General features: G+C 35.2%; 1 protein-coding gene across 1 annotated transcript in view; it reads left to right on the top strand.

Annotated features, from left to right (window-relative positions):
- BCAS3 (BCAS3 microtubule associated cell migration factor) overlaps positions 1-18,087 on the top strand; it is a 628,358-nt gene that overhangs the window by 320,099 nt on the left and 290,172 nt on the right. Inside the window, exon 22 of the mRNA XM_047833397.1 lies at positions 1,893-1,993. Coding sequence (XP_047689353.1) covers positions 1,893-1,993 — 101 coding nt within the window. The remainder of the gene's footprint in view (positions 1-1,892; positions 1,994-18,087) is intronic.

Consider the following 18,087-nt stretch of genomic DNA (forward strand, 5'->3'; position numbering starts at 1 on the left):
TAAAATATTAAAAATGTACAGTTTGATAAAGTTGACATATGTATACGTCTGTGAAACTGGCACCATAATTAACATTATAAAATATCCATTGCCCCCAAATGTTTTCTTTCGCCTCTTTGTTGTCTTTCCCTCCTGCCCCTCTTTATCCCTACCTCACCCACCGAACTCCAGGCAATCACCGCTCTCTGCAACTAGAGGTTAGTTTATAATTTCTAGAATTTTATATAAATGGAATCATAGTGTGCGTACTCTTTTTTGTCTTACTGCTTTTCACCCAGCAAAATTATTTTGATCCATCTCTGCTGTTGCATTTATCAGTAATTCCTTTTTTGAGATATAATGTACATACAATCCATTTAAACTGAATTTTCAGTAGGTTTCCCTACAGTAGTGTACCCATCACCACAATCAATTTTCATCACCCCCAAAAAGAAACTCTGTACCCATTAGCAGTCACTCCCCACTTTCCCCCAACGCTTCAGCCCTAGACAATCACAATTTACTTTCTCTTTGGATTTCCCCACTATGGACATTCCATATAAATGGAATCATACAAAATGTGACCTTTTACATTTGGCTTTCTTCATTTAGCATAATGTTTTCAAGGTCCATCCATGTTGTAACATGTATCATTCCTCTTTATGGCCAAATAATAGTCCACTGCATGGATATACCGCATTTTGTATCCATTTGTTTAAACATTTTGTTTATCCATCAGTTGATGACATTTCCGCTTTTTAGTTGTCATGAATTATGCTGCTAAGAACATTCACATACAAGTTTTTGTGTGATCATATGCTTTCAGTTGTCTTTACTGTATGCCACCTTTTGAATTACTTTGTCCTTGCATCTTTGTGTTATGTTTTCTAGGACTTGGGTTGTTTTCTGTCTCACAGATAGAGCTTTATGCTTCCTCTGTTTCCATTCTCACGTTCACTGAAAATAGAGAGTACATTGGAACAGCCATTAAGGGGACTGGAAACTAATATAAATAGATTGGAAGGTTTCCTTTTAAAGTGATTCCCCAGGATATAATGGCTAAGCACTGTAGAAATGTTTATTAAGAGTCAGAGTCCTTCTAAAAAGTATGTGATCATTAGAATCTTTATAAGCAAGTATTAAAGAGGGAGAAATAAAATCTAGAATAATACCTGTTCAATTTAGTGTACAGTGTTACAGAAGAGGCAGAAAAAAATTTGTCCTGACAAGTATGGAAGGAAACAGACAAAAATGGATCTGAAAATAAGCCTCTCCTTTTGACATTTAAAATATTCTTATATTGATTTTGGGAGGCTCCAGCATTCTTACTACTACTTTACTGGACCAGATTGATCTGATCAATATCTTATTTATCAAGCTATTTAGGAGCAGGCAGATCTAATTAAAATTACTGCACTATCGTTGAAATAAGTGGCTTATTTTGGAACTCAAATACTAATTAGGTCTGTAATAAGTCAACCATTAATTTAACTGCATGGTGTTTTTTAAAAACCACTTTACCTGCTTTATTTTATCTTAAAATATACACATATTCTGAATAGTGAGCTCTAACAGTTGTCCAAAATTAAGTAAAATTAGAACTACTTAGTTGTGACATTTGAATTCTACACTCCCTCTCTGTCCAGTGCTTTGAATGTCTTGTCTATGCTATTAGTAGGTCTTCTGCCATTAAACTAATATCAGCTCTACTTAACTGTATGACTCCCTGCCACCTTTTTATTCTTTTTAAGCAGATGACCTTGTATTTCAGGTTTCAGCATTCCAACAAGTTCATTTTAATGATTGCAAAGATAGTGTGAGTTTATATCAGTGTCTATAAGTGGTGACAGTGATGGTGATTTACATCCCATCTATTAAGCTTAAATATTAATATTCTTCTGCTGTTTCCTTAGAACTCCTCAATGGAATGAATTGCAACCACCATTTAATGCAAACCACCCTCTGCTCCTCGCTGCCGATGCAGTCCAGTATTATCAGTTCCTGCTTGCTGGCCGTAAGTAGTTCTCATTGTTTTTTATTTTCCATACAGTATTTTGAGATTTCATCTTAAAATGCTGACTTTTAATGCAGCCATGCATATGACCACTGGCCCATAGGCTGTAAACAATCAGATTGAGGCAAATAAGAAATTTAATATAAAAGTAAACCGTAAGCTTTAGCACACATTAAGTATGCCTCTATTCATATTACTTGGCCATGAGATATACTCCTGCAATTATATAAGTTCATGGGGGGTATATCTGATGGTCTCCAGAGTTTTTTTTTTTTAATTAGGATACTAGGATATAATAAACTTCATAAAACTTGGTATCTGTTTCTGACATGAAAAAGCACTTCTCACCGTGAAAGTATCAGCAGGTTTTTCTTTTTGTAGGATTTTACTTGGAACAATGAAGCAATGATTGCAACTCCATGGGGTATTTATTTGTTTACTTTCATATCTAAGCCCTAACATTTATAGAGATTGATCCACGGTCTTTTTTCACGTAAGGGAAAAATGTACAGTGAACTGGAAACAGCGTTTTTTGCAGGGGAGACATAGAAAGACAATTTAGTATTTATTATCCAGTTTATGTTCATAGAATTAAAAATTCTTTACAATTATAACTTAATTTTGTAGAATTGACTGGATCCTTAATTTCACTTGATGGCTATGAGCACTGTATGTTTTTAAGAAACTTCCTAAAGAATCAACATTGACATGCTTTTAATGGAGTTTTGTTGTATTGAACTTACTATCTTGCCTGGCCGTTTTATGCAGCATGAAGTAAAATAGTTCTAAAACTATTTTATTTTATGTTTATAATGTGTTACATATTACACTGGAAACAGAAAATTTACTGACTTTCCTTGAAATTTCTGAAACTCCATAATTGTAACAAATAGTTGGCGCCTTGCTCTCTTATAAAATTGAACTCACTGATTCTTCCAGCATGTATTTACTGAGTGACTTCTGTGTGTCAGGCACTTGTGATTTAACATGAAGAATATGTTGCTTCACTAATGCAGGAGACAGGCGTTTAATAAAGAAGTAAAATAAAATGAGATGGGTATATTAGTAACTGTGAGGGCAATGACTTTAGTTGCTAAAGCCCTCACAGGGGGGTGTGGTAAGTCATTTTCAGGTTCAAGAAGCAGAATATATAAAAGTTGTTAGGTTCTAGGTTATTGAAGCATGTATTTAATTTTTATCATTTGAATTGGGGAAAAAATGTAATTTGTATAATATCACATGAAAATCAGGAGAACATTTTCTCCCTGCCTCTCAACAGTGGTGAAAATAGTGTTGAATTAAGAAGAGTTGACTCAGAATTAATAATGGTTTTCTTTGTTTTGTTATTCTGATATTTTGTTATTTATTGTGTTCCATAGACAAATAGTAACAAGTCCCAGATATATAAGACAAAGATAGGGGCATAAACCAAATGCAGCTCTGTCCCTTGATTTTTGTGTCCTGGCAAATTAAGCTGATTGACATTACTTGATTTTAACAGCTGTAAACACCTTTGTCTAATTCTTCGAGTTACAGAGATCCCCAGGTGCACAGTTTAAGAACTACCACTATAGGCAGTAGCAAACCACCAAATGTTTTCAAGCGTTGGAATGACACCATCAGAACTGCATTTTAGAAAGATCGCTCTGACAGTGTTGTAATGGGAGGTTCAGAGGAGGGGAGGGGTGTGGAGGCTCGGTAACCCTGGAGCAAGGTGAGATGGCTTTAATTATGTCTGTATTACAGAGAAGACAGGACAAACCTGTGAGATGTTGCAGAGTTGGAATAGAAAAGAATTAGAGATAATTTGTAAGAAAGTAGTCACTGATGATTCTACAGTTTCTAGTTAAAATATGTAATATAAATGCATTTCATGTTAGACCATTCCAGATGGACTAGCTTAGGCCAAGGATAAAGAGGCCCGAGTTCCAGTACCAAACCACCTCTCAATAATTTGATAAGTGTAAAATATTAATAACAACACTTGCTCTTAATAAAGATGTTATTATGGTCAATGAAGGGATGCTGAAGTTCTGTAAAAACTGTAAAACAGTTTAAGCATCACTCTTTATCTTTGTTTCTTGTCTCAAAAGTACTGAATTCCAAATAATAGACTTCAGAGAGTTAATAATGAAATACCTATGCTAACTATGCGATACTGGCCATGTTGTAATATCTGTTTTCCAAATGGCGAATATAATTAATTTGTTTTCTCTGATTTTGTGAAATGTCACTGTAGATATGATTTAATAGGGTATAAAAACACCTAGGAGATAAGTATTTTTGTAATAATTATTATACTACTTCTTTACACTGATGGTAGGGACACAGAATTAGCCTGATTTTAAAGTCCTGTTTTCTTACACAAAGAAAGTCTGTTTGATTGAGAGTCCTTGGACATGCCCGTGTATTACAGGACTGAAGCAATTAAATATGCAAAAGATGGACATCGGCGTCAGAGGAATAAAAGCCTGAAATAACAATTGGTAAAAGCAATGCTGGAGCCAGTTTAGAGAGAATGTCTTTACCTGCCCATCTGTTGGCTCCTTTATGCAAGTTAGAGCCTCATTAAGAAGACGTTCTTATTACCCTCTTGCTTTCTCTCCAATTCCTCTTACTGAAACCATTTGAGAAGATGTTGTGACCTCTTAAAACACAAGGATACCATACCTGATGCTGGGAAGCTTTTGTTTTACCTAACCATATTGGAAATTACCTCTTATTTGCCAACTTGAAAAATTGATAAATATATTACTCAAAGTATTTTCAGATATAACCATTTGGAGGAAAACTCTACTGCAAACGTCTCAGATGTTACACACATTTTCTTTGTTGTATTTGGATCTGTGAATCAAGTGAAGCAGACTTGTACAAACTCCGGAAATTATAATAATAGTAGACAAAGTATGATGTAAATGGAAATGGGAAAGAGACTTTGTCTCAGGGAGAAGAGAGTAGGAGAGCAGGATGTTTAGCAAGGAATCCCCACTCCCCTTCCAGCCCTGTAATCATAATAAGTACACTGCTAGTTGATAAACAAAGTTCTGCATATGTGGCAAAAGGGTGACTGATGGGGGAGGAGAAGAGAAACTTGCCTGAAACACTAAAGACTTCTCACCTAACATTGAACTGAAGGAAGCAAAAACTCCAAATGTTGTGTTCTTAACTGTAAGTCACATTTCCCACCTGTATTAATTGAATGGGAATGATGCAAAATTGAGGCATTTTGGTCTATCAGAAATTGAATCATACCAGAATGCTCCTTACTCTACAGAGGTGGAGATGTCTTCTTTGTTATTAGGTTGAACCTTAGGAAATTACCATTTTGAGTAAGTAAAACAGAAGTCAAATATCAGCAAATTCAAATTGTTTGAGTACATTGATTAATTTAAATGTGTAAAATGAATGTACAGTTGGTAATCTAATCTTGCTGTATGGCTCAGTAAAGGTAAAAGTCAAGAATCTAATATGAAAAAAATGTTTTGCTTTGGTCATAAGAAATCTTGGGAACAGTTTATAAAAAGATTATAGCAGAGGAAATTAGTAATTTTTGTGTTAACACATAAAAAATTTTCTCCCTTCAAAAAAATTGCATACTGTAATTACCTTTTCTGAAATAAGCACTTTATTTCAGTGCATTACTTTGCCAAAAACAAAGATAAGCATTAGAAGAGACTAACAAATATCATTTTGCTTTGAATATGACCCCAAAATAGACAATAGCTTTTTCTTTAGTCTGCTTCAGTGCTTCCCAAATTATAAATTAAAGATAGGATTTACTGAGTTGATTTGGGAAAGTTTTATTTAGGGGAAAAATAATGTTTCCTCCTTTTCTTTCAGGTAATTTGGCAGCAGCAGTATTTTTAAGTTGCTGACATTAACTAGCTTTATTGGGGGGAGGTCAGACTTTGAACTTCTTTCTGAGATAATCCATGGGTATGTGAGAAGTTCCTCCGTAAGCTTATTGAATTTTCCTGGTTAAATGGGAACAGGAGATCATTCAACAGAAACATAGCCTTGATACACAATAGAAAGGTAACTGGGATCCATAGAATCTGTCTCTGTTTTATTTGGGATATAATTGTTTTCCTCTACCTTTACAAGCATTATAGGAAAGGTGGACAGAACTTTTGACACCATATGGAAAGGAATGAGAAACACAGAAAATGGTTAAAACATATAATATATACTTTAGATATATATGTTTCAATTGGATTTAAAATTTTATGTGTGTGAAAATAATGTTTTTATTGGGTATTTCTCAAAGTTCCATTTGGGTTGTACCATTCTTCCTGAAACAACAACAAAACCCAGAATATATGTTTTCAAACAGAATATATAACTGTTTTCAAGTTACTGGATACCAGATATTGAAAGACAGTGGTTCCTGGGGTGCCTGGGTGGCTCAGTCGGTTAAGCGTCCAACTTCGGCTCAGGTCATGATCTCACGGTTCGTGAGTTTGAGCCCTGCATCGGGCTCTGTGCTAACAGCTCAGAGCCTGGAGCCTGTTTCGGATTCTCTGTTTCCTTCTCTCTCTGCCCCTGCTCTGCTCACACTCTGTCTCTGTCTCTCAAAAAGTGAATAAACATTTTAAAAAGAGAAAGACAGTGGTTCCTGAGAGATGGGAAACAAACGAGGCAAGCCTTACAACTGCCTCCATTTATTGCCTTGAAAGAGTTTCTGGGCTGTTCTGCAGTGAGGGGGGGCAAGGGGGGATCCAAGTGGAATACAGAGAGAGGACACAGAGCTGAGAGTCCAGTAAGACCAAGGAAGAGCATCTACCAGCAAAGTATTATGAGCTATTATCATAAATAAAGTTCACCTGTAACAGCCATACCATTTCATTTATATGTTGTCTCTGGCCACCTAAAAATTATAACCAGAAAGTTGAGTAATAATGACCCACAAAGCACTACCTATTTACTGTTTGCTAACTCCTAACTAGAATTTTCTGGATTAAGCCATCAGAGAGAATGGATCTGCACAGAATGTGAACTCTGAACATCTGCAGAGGGTCCTTCTCTAGTATTCTGCACAGTACTGGTGGTTGTAGGAAACCACCAGAAGCCAAGGAAACAACCACCAGAGAGTCCTAGAGCTCACACAGGGTCAGGAATAGTGACTCTAAAAGAGTGATTGCAACTGTGTTCCATATGTTTGAAAAGATAAGCAGAGACATGGGAAATTTTAAAGATTCAAATCAAAGTTCTAGATAAGAAAGCCTACATGTGAAAGTTGTACTGGATAAGATTGAAGATAAATTAGAAATCATGGAAGAAAATACTAGTGAACTTGAAGATAGACCAAGACAAATTGTCCAAAATGAAACACAGTAAAAACAGTATTTTAAACAGTTTCACTGAGCTGTAGGATAACCTGCACTTGAAAGCAGAGTCCCTGAAGGAGGGGTTGTATGACAAGAGAAATAGTCAAAAAATGTCCAGATATGATATAAATTATAAATTCACAGATCTGAGAAGGTCAATAAATCTCAAGCACAAGAATCTTGAAGAAAACCATACCAAAAAGTACATTATAATCAAATTGCTCAAAATCATTTAGAAAGAGAAAAGTCTAAAAGCAGCTGAAGAAAAAAAAAAAAGATGTTACATACCTAGACAAAAAGGTAAGAATGGCAGATTTAAGTACTGAAAGGAAGCAACTGTTAACCTAGAATTCTGTCCCCCTTCCCCAAAAAAATCCTTCAAAAGGAAGGCAAAATAAACATATTTTTCAGATATACAAAAAATTTAAAAAATGATCAGCCATAGATGTGTTCTGTATGGAATGTTAAAGGAAGTTGCAGAAGAAAAATGATACTAGATGGAAAGGAGTGAAGAACACTGAATATGGTTAAAACACAAAATATGCGGGGTTTTGGGGTAATGATTTCTGTCTCTTTAAAATTTACTGTTAACCCCAAAATAGTATCAATGTATTGTAGTCTTTAAAATACACACACACATAATGTATTGTAGTCTTTGTGTGTGTGTGTGTGTGTGTGTGTAAATGTATGACAACAGTAGCATTGAGGCCAGGAGTGTGGGAAATGGAGCTATTCTAAGGCTTTTATAGCATATTTGAGTGGTATAATATCACTTGAAAGCAAACTTTGATGTATATAATTAAATTTATATAATGTATATAATGAAATGCATGTGATGTATATAATGAAACCAAAAGCAACCTACACCAAGAAAGAAAATAAAAAGAAATAAAGGAAATAAAAATAGATAAGCATGATGATGTAACCCTAAAGCATATCAGTACTTATATGAGTTATAAATGGTCTAAATGTTGTAATAAAAAATCAGTTTTTAAAATTGGATAAAAAAATAAGCCCCAACTATATTCTGCTTAGGAGAAACATACTTGATACCCTGAGTTACTACATTAATATCAGACTACATGAAATATTTCATCCAACAAAGTATGATACACATTCTTTTCAAGTGCACAGCAATGACCAGGATAGACCATATTCTGAGCCATTAAACAAGTCTCAATAAATTGAAAAACTTTCAAGTCATACAAAGTATATATTCTCTGATCACAATAGAATTAAATAAGAAATGAATAACAGATCTCTGGAAAATCCAGAAATATTTGGAAACTAAACAACATACTTCAAAATAATACATGGTTCAAAGAGGAAATCAAAAGCGAAATTAGAAATTATTTTAAACTGAATGAAAATTACAACAGAAAAGATCCATATCTTAGAATACTATTCAAGAAAAAAAAAGTGGATTGAAGTGTAAATATATGCAACAAATTGGCTGAATCTCGAGGACATTATGCCAAGTGAGAAAGCCAGTCTCAGAAGTTTGTTTACTACAGATCTTAAAAGCACCAAGAGACAAAAAAGAATTCATTTATATAACATTCTCAAAATGACAGAATTCTAGAAATGAATAACAGATTAGTGTTGACCAGGCCTTAGAGACAAAATAGAAGGGAAGATACTGAACATGACTGTAAAGGGTTAGGTCGATCTTTGTAGTGATGGCATAGTTCTGTATCTTGATTGTAGTAGAGGTCACACAAATTAACACATGGCAGAATTTGATAGAACTCTACACGAACATATACATACCCTTACACAAAATGAGTGTATGTAAAACTGAATATACAAAACTCATGAAATCTGCATAAGGTCTGTGGATTGTACCAATAGCAATTTACTGGTTTTGAAACTAGCTGAAGGCTATACAGAAGACTACTCTATATTATTTTGCAGCTTCTCATGAATCTATAATCATTTCAAAATAAACACTTTAAAGAAAAATAGAAAAAAATGCATGGGGTGGCACTACCTCAGTTTTCAAGAGCAAATTTATAGGACTAAATAATGCCTAATGTTATGAAAGAGAAAGTTCTGAAAGCAATGGCCTCAGCTTCCACATTCAGAAACTAGAAAAAGTAGAGTAAATTGAGGCAAAAGAAAGAACATGATGAAGATCAGAATGGAAATCAGTGAAATAGAAAACAAAAACAGTAGAAGAAATAGAAAATATAGAAAAAAAACAGGAAAAATCAATTAAACTATGATGTCATGGGGTGGTTTTCTTCTGCTTGGGGTTTATGAGATTCTTGGACTTGTGAATTTATAGTTTTTGTGAAATTTGAACACTTTTATGGAATTACATGTTCAAATATTTTTTTCTGTCACTTCCCTTCTCTCCTTTTGTGACTCCAGTTATATGTATGTTGACCACCTGATATTTTCCCAGCTTACTGAATTTTTTTCATTTTTAAAAATTCTTTCTTTTTCTCTCTGATTTCATATAGTATTCTACCTCTTTTAAAAAGTTTATTTTGAGAGAGTGTGTACATGCATGCTGGCAGGGGGAAAGGCAGAGAGAGAGTGAGAGAGAATCCCAAGCAGGCTCCACACCACCAGTGCAGAGCCCAACACAGGGCTTGATCTCACAAACCATGAGATCATGACCTGAGCCAAAATGAAGAGTTGGACATTCAACTGACTAAGCTACCCAGGTGCCCCTCTACATATTTAAATACATTAGGTCTTCTACTCGGCCTAATCTGCTGTTAATTTCATTCAACATATTTTTAAAATTTCAGGTATCATATTTTTCATCACTGGCAGTCCCATTTGGATCTTTTTTATATCTTTCATTTCTTTCCTCATCATGTATGTGTTTGAACATATGGAACATTTGTTTTATAATGGCTCTTCTGGAATCTCAGGGTTCTATTTCCTTTTACCACTATGGTGTTTCTTGGAGGTTTTTCTATTGATTGATTGTTCTCCTAGGTCTGGGGTGTGTTTTCTTGCTTCTTTATATCCCTAATGATTTTTGATAAGATGCTGGGCATTTTCAGTTTCATGTTGTTAAGTGGTGGATTGTTCTTTACTCCTAGGATGCATTCATATTACTTGTAATAAATGTGATTCTTTCTATGCCTATTCTTAAGCTTTATTATGGAGGTTCCAAATTGCCTTTTGCTTAGGCCTAATTTAGTTATTTTAGGAGATAATGAAAATCAAGTCTCTCTTATGTGGCCAGTAGTGGTAATGTATGATCATAATTATTTTTTAAGCTTCAGTTGCTTGAAACCTGTGTATTATCTTAATTATTATCTTGCATTACACCACTTCTGCAGTTTTACTTCTGACTCTTTTTACTTTTTGCCTCTAACATAAACACAAATAAGAAAGATATATGTGAGTGACTATAACACATTGTGATAAGTGCTATGTTGATAGCATGAATTAATTGGTACAAAAGTTCAAAGAAGAAAGAAGTTAGTTATTAGTGGGGCTGGAGAGAAGTGGCTGAGGAGGTTAAATCTCTAGGATTTAGAACTATGTAAGGTGACTGAAGAAAAGTGAGGAGGAAAGGATGACTGGCTTGGGCAATAGCTTATGCCATTCATTGCAACATTAACCGAACTATGTTGTCTAGAGTAGGAAAGAGAATTGGTGATTGCATTGTGGCTTCTGTATTGGTACCTGTGGTAATGTTCAGTAGGCTTTTAGAAATAACCCCAAAACTTCCATATGTGTGTTTACAGGTTGCAGCTCCCTACTGAGTTTTGTTTTGTTTCTTTGTTTTTCTTTTTTTTTTTGTGGGGTTTTTTGGGATGTAATTGGTAATGCAGGTACACTTTCTATGAAATAATCTTATCCCAGCAAGAGTGTAGAAAGAAGCAGTAAGGTTGCATTGTGATTCTCTAGACAGTACGACATGTAAGAAGGTGGTATTCACTCTAAAAATCACTCTAAAAGCTCCAACTGGAACATTACTTTCAAGGAATAGTGTTGCTTTGACAGAAATCTTAGTTTATTATTATACTAAAGAGAACTAAGTTCTGAGTTTCTTTTGAATAGCTAGGCTCTCTCTTGGTATGTATGGTTTCAAAACATGTTATTGCTTTACTAATCTCTTACACTTCAGTAGCACTTTTATTTTAGTCTTTATATATAATGAAGGAGATAGTACCTGAAAATAGTATTGAGATTTATGTTACATATAAAAGTATAAAAATCACAAGTCAACAGTGTATTTAAGATTAGAATCTAGAGATCTGATTCCCAACAGATTTTGTACTACTGTCCTACCAGCTATAACCATGAAAATAGAAATAGCAAATATTTTCCCTTGTAATATAAAGTCATACTTTTGACTTCAGAATGAAGTTATTTTAGAATTTTACTATCCTATTGTTTTATTGGTTTTACAATATAGTGGTGATATATTTTGAACATATTGATACAAAAAGGAAAAAAATCACTGGTCTTATCTCCTATGGTCATTGTCAGTGCCTCGGAAAAGCAATTAAATATGCAGTGCTTTTCTGAGCTGCTCTCTTTTGAATGTGACATCGGATTTAACTTAACATCCTGGATTGCATTGCTGCTGTGGTATGTACCAAGTATGATGGAGGTACTCAACAATATTTCCTTGCATTGTCCATAATAAATATTTGCCCAAGAGTGGGTAGGGTGGAAGGGGAAGAAAGAAATGTTTTTCTCTTGTAGAGGAAACTTGTAATGTAGGACTTATTTAAAGAGTATTTATAGTCTATTGTTGGTCCTTGGGTGTGTCATACTGCTCTATCCAGGTCTGAATATCTGAGGTAGTTAAGAAACCACTTCAGACTGAATTGTATTCGATGATTTCTCTTATTTGTACTTAATTTTATCAACTTGACATGTCCTTCCATAGATAATTTTAGTGAGATGAGTGTTTTTCTTCAAGAGACCTCAAGTTTAATATATATTGACCCCGAATTTAGCCATATATATGTTGTATAACTTGGGGAACACTATGAAATTAAATACCTTTTCTTCAATGTAAAGATGTTGAATAAAGGAAACTACCATCAACAATCTGCAAACTTGATAAATTATGGATTGAATAGTTTAGATTAGATTACCCTTTTTCCTTCTTCTTTCTCTTTGTGTCTCTGGGAGATATACTTCTTATTGATACCCATATCTTTATGTAGAGCTTCACATTTATGGAATAGTTCCTTGGGTTTTTCTGTCACTGCTGATTTATTGTCGAGATGTTTCAACCAGAAGCCCTGTTTGTTACGATGTAATGACCTATATACTCCATTCTGAAGTGAACCTTAGCATTCCTGTCATTTGCTTGAGCATTTACCATTTGGGGAAAAAAATAGTTTACATGTCAGTCCACCTTCCTGTCTTAATTGTCCTTAAATTTGAAACGAAACAAAAGGAAAGTTTTTTTTTTAAAGGGCTGTTTTGTATTTTTATTTTTTGTTGTTAATTTTTTTAATGTTTATTTATTTTTGAAGAAGAGAGACACAGCATGAGTGGGGAGGGGCAGAGAGAGAGGGAGACACAGAATCCCAAGCAGGTTCCAGGCTCTGAGCTGTCAGCACAGAGCCCAACACGGGGCTTGAACTCACAAGCTGTGAGATCATGACCTGAGCTGAAGTCGGATGCTTAACTGACTGAGCCACCCAGATGCCCCCCTTGTTTTGTATTTTTAAATGTCCTTATTTTACAGAATTGTAAGTGATACTAGTATCTTAATGTTTGTTAGGTTGTTTTATGACTTCCTTTTTTCAGGTACAGGTTAGAGTATACATTCCTTTTCATTGACACTATTACTGTTTATTATCAGTGGATTGGTAGATTTGACTAGGAAAGGACACTGATTCTGATTGGTTAAAGAAAAATAATTTGTAGATTACAAAGCCTCTAGTCCATGAGTACCTTGGCTTCTGATGTCATTTATACTATCCCACCTGAGTTTAAGGTTCGTATATTCAGACCCTGATATCCCTGAATGTTCATTTTGTCAGTTGATTAGTGGGAATATAGGGTGGAGGGTATGGGGATATTTGTTTACTTCTTTTCTTCAAAAAGAAGGAGCTAGAGCAGAATGATCTGTGTCTGCTTACCTGCGATAATGTAATGGGTTGATATTGGCAGGAGCTTGTGGTTTGATGTGCCATCACTTCCATCAGTAAGGTTAATTGCTAACAAATGACTAAATGGGAATTTAGGGGGAATGCTACAGCTGTCTGCTATGTTAGTGGTAACAGGAGTTCTGGCGCCATTTCAGGGTCGCTATTTGTGTCTGTCTATCAGAGTTAGAATACAGTTGTTTCTCTCAGTTTCAGCCTTCTCTATAGAATTTCTGTCAATTGTTTGACTCCATTAAGTGTGGAGAGGAAATAAAAGCTTGAATGACCAATCCACCAGGGGCTATGGATAGACTCTTTCTTTGTCCATACCCAGAGCACTGCATTAGGTCTCATTATCCATTTATAATAAGTGACCTTTGCCCCCTGGGTCATTGAAAAATATTCAGTGTGCTTTTCTGACACATAGGGCACCTTTCTCAGCAGACACATGAAACAATGGGACGTCTGGTAGTCTGGAGGACCAATACACATTTTAGGTTTTAAAATACACAGCCTTGTGCCAAGTCACTTTGGCAATTTTTTTTCTCTTTGCTCTTTCATGGTTCATAAATGGGTTAAGGGGATTCTAATGTCTGGAAGATAAGTGTAGTTTTCCTTTTTTTTTCTTGTAATTCAAAAAAAAAATTGTTGCCATATTTTTCAGTTTTGTTCTCTAGAAGGGGTTTGCCTTCATCTCTACTCTTGTATTTTCTGATAGAGAAATATAGAGATTTGGATGTAGTGCATGGAGAGAGCTATCATATTTGGAAACTATTTGCCAAATATACCCAGGTGCTCTGGAAGTTATCTGTGACATATTAAAAACCTGTCTTCTAGTCCTCTGCTCTGCCCAAACTGGTAGTGGTTAAATCTCCCAGTTGAAAAGTTTGAGAAAGGATTTGACCCTTTCTTGGTTACTATAGTCCAGATTTCTAGTGTGATATGAACTTGGACCCCGGACCAGAAATCCTTGCACATCTAGTTGTTCTATCTCTGGCTCCTAGTACATAGATAGACCTGGAAAAAGATGGAGATAGCATAGTAATTAGCAGATGAAATATATTTACAAAGCAAAAAACCTGTCACGTCCAGAGCTTCACACCGTGTAAAGTGAAGCTTGACTGCCAGTAACTAACTGTGTGGCCTTAGTACACTGTGTGTGTTAAGTACTGGTGAGTTCTTGCCTGAAGAATGTTGGGGTAGGGAAAATAAAAGATTGAGACTACTTCCTTAGCAATTCATATGCAGAAAATTTTAGAATAGGGGAAAATGTTTATAGAAGTACTTTTTTTTTTATTTTTTATTTTTTCAACGTTTACTTATTTTTGGGACAGAGAGAGACAGAGCATGAACGGGGGTGGGGCAGAGAGAGAGGGAGACACAGAATCGGAAACAGGCTCCAGGCTCTGAGCCATCAGCCCAGAGCCTGACGCGGGGCTCAAACTCACGGACCGCGAGATCGTGACCTGGCTGAAGTCGGACGCCCAACCGACTGCGCCACCCAGGCACCCCTAGAAGTACTTTTTAAGTTTAAGATGCATGCATTTCCTTAGTAAAGCCTTGTTCCTCTCTTAGAAGCCTACTTATTTTGTGTTTAGTGTCACATGTATTGGCTTGCTAACTTTACTAAAAACATATGAGACACACAGGGATTGAGAGAAACCCAGCTGATTACAAGGAATCAGCCACATTGTCCAGTGGAACCCAGGTATCTTTATTCCGGCAAAGTAGTTTTCCTATTAAGTGATGTGCTATGGCATGCTCTCAGATATTGGGATATAGAGGTGTTATCTCCCAAGAATAACCTGTGAGACCCAGTACAGATTTTTCTTTCCAAACCAGTTATAGAAAACCACTTATGGTTGACCGTTGAACAACATGGGTTTGAACTGCATGGGTCTCCTTATACGTGAATTTTTTTATAGCAGTACTGTAAATTTATTTTTTCTTCCTTATTATTTTCTTAATAACATTTTCTTTTTTCTAGCTTACTTTATTGTTTATTGGTATGACTTCCGGTCAATAGTAGGCAATTAGCAGTAAGTTTTGGGAGAGTCAAAAGTTATATGTGGATTTTTGACTGTGGGGAGTTTGGCACCCCTAGCCCCTGCTTTGTTTAAAGGTCAACTGTAGTTGTCAGAACTCTCTCCATGACAAGAATTAATATATTAACCGGATTATAGCACCATTTGACAAATTGCTTACTAAATACATCAAAATTGATTGGACATTCTGTATTTGAATTGACAAATGGCTGCATTAAGAGAAGGAGGGAAATCCATTAATTATAGCTGCTCTCAACCATAGGAAATATAATCACATAAATATGGATTTTGTTAAAACAAAAATCTCTGCTTTATGGTAGTGTTGCTTATGTGTGTATCTACACTTCTTTGCCATTAATAAAAGGGCTGCTCTTACCCACTGTCCTTTAACTGAGACAAAAATAATAATTTCTGCTGTGTTATAGGTCTCAGGCTCTACTGACTGTAAAATAGTTTTTAGTTATTACTCCAAAAAAGTGGAAAATACTGGGCAGCCTCTGTAGTTGAGCCTTGCTGCTCAGTTCTTGATTATATCTCTATTTGTCCATCTTGCATGTGTGTTCTCGCTTAAGTCAAAGCTTTACTTTAGCTTTGATGTTGTATAGGCTTTTTATCATCACTGAATTTCTCCTTTTTAGAAAAAAATTTTTCGCATGATCTGTCTTACTAAAGGTAACCATCCAGTGACCGAGGCATAAGGGAGGTGGGTGAATGCCATAGATTGTCTCTTTCCAGTTTGAATCTGTTCTCCTTATTGTTGTCATATGACAGGAGGCATTTTGCCATGTGATTTTGTGGAACTTGGTAGAGAGACAAGAAACACTGAATTGCCTTCATTGCTTTTATACCATTGGTTTCTTTGCCTTTTCTACTATGCTCTCTTTGTATTTTATGACCACATGAAGAACATCAGAATCACTCTTATAGGATGTCAAGTCTGGGTCAGACTGAGATTTATAAGGAGTATTTTGAGGCTAGTGGTTATTTTTGGTTTTTGTTTGTTTGTTTGTTTGTTTGTTTTCTTCCTCTTGGGCACTTTGCTGCCTTCCAACGCTATATTCCAAGTGCCAGTGGTCCTTCCATGGCTATGTCAGTTGGCTTTTAAGTATAAGACCAATTCAATATTTTCTAACATGAAGTCTTCTAATTCCTCAAGGGTATTATAGAGAATGTAGAGTTGTGGCCCAAAGTACTTTCTTTGTTTCTGTCACTACATGTAAAGCTCCCTTGAATGTCTGCAACTTCCTTGTGTTGTGAACTTCTGGTCAAGGTAATTTTTCTCCATTGTTTGATAGCATTATATGGTAACTCAGATCAGGATACATAGATGTTTATTAAGATGATAAAATGATTACATTAAATTAAGGAGACATGGAACACAGACATCATGGAGACTAAATCAATGAACAGTTGATATTTGAGGATAAACATCTTTTATATGTTTATATGAAAATTTTATTTTAAAATAAAGAACCTATTAGGTAAAGCCATGATGAGTTGAGGCAGTTTATGCTTGAGATTAAGAACTTGGTCTTTGGAGTTTGCAGTTGTAAATTCCATTTCTACTAAATGCTAGTGATTTGGGGCAAATAACCTCTCTGGGCTTTTGAAATGGGAAGTTAATAATACATTATAGATTGTTGTTAGTTAGATTAAATAAGGCTATTCATCCAAAAAGCTTTACACATTATCTTGGATAGAATAAAAACTCACTAGAGATAGCTGTTAGTTGTAGTTGGTATTAATAGAAATAGTATCCTTGTTCTCTCTGGACGTCTTTCTTGCCTGTCTCAATTCGAAGTGCTTTATGACTAAGATACTACCAGATGGCATGGCTAAAGATGCTTTGTTGTTAACAAACAGCAGTGAAGATAAAACATTGGTGCTGAATCATATCTCTTCTGTTCTTAAGTGGTCATCTGGATAAGTGTGGCTCTATCCTAGTATGTGTGCATTTTCAAAGCTATGGAAAGAAGTTTTACTTAGCAATTCTAATTTATTGATGCAAATTGAAAATTTCTCCTAGACTTCTTTGTTTTGAGTATCTTCATTCCCTTAGTAATTTTATAGGGAGTGAGATTTTTCTTGGCATCCACTGCATTCTAAAAGGCTTTACCCTGAAGGTCCTTTGTAATGGTTGCTTTAAGACTCTGAAATTTTTACTTAACAGGTAAGACCCTCAACCTTAAGATTTCTGAAAAGCCAGAAGAACATTTGATTTTCTGCAAGATTATCATTAAAATCACTGTTCACTATTTCCAGTAAGCCTTTCATTTTTTTTACTTCATGTTCTTTGAAGTTTATTATAAACATGTATTCATATAATATTAATTAGGTGATTTTCAAAAGTTTTTTGGAAAGCAAAGAGAGAAAGAGAAAGGAAGGAGGGAAAAAAGAAGGCAGGAAAATAGAGAAGAGAAGGAAAGAGGAGGAAGGACAAACTATTTCAGTTTGTTATAGAGACTAGACATTAAATGTTACATAGTAAACTAGAGCTAAAGGAACTAACAAATGATTCTCATACATATAGTGCTGTGTGAAAACAACATAGTTCTGAATACTTCGCATATCTCATAGCCAGCCAAGAGAAGAATCAAGATGACTCTGTCAGTCTGCAGATCAAGAAATGTCTTCTCAGT

The sequence above is a fragment of the Prionailurus viverrinus genome, chromosome E1 (genome assembly GCF_022837055.1).
Source record: "Prionailurus viverrinus isolate Anna chromosome E1, UM_Priviv_1.0, whole genome shotgun sequence".
NCBI classification, from domain to species: Eukaryota; Metazoa; Chordata; class Mammalia; order Carnivora; family Felidae; genus Prionailurus; species Prionailurus viverrinus.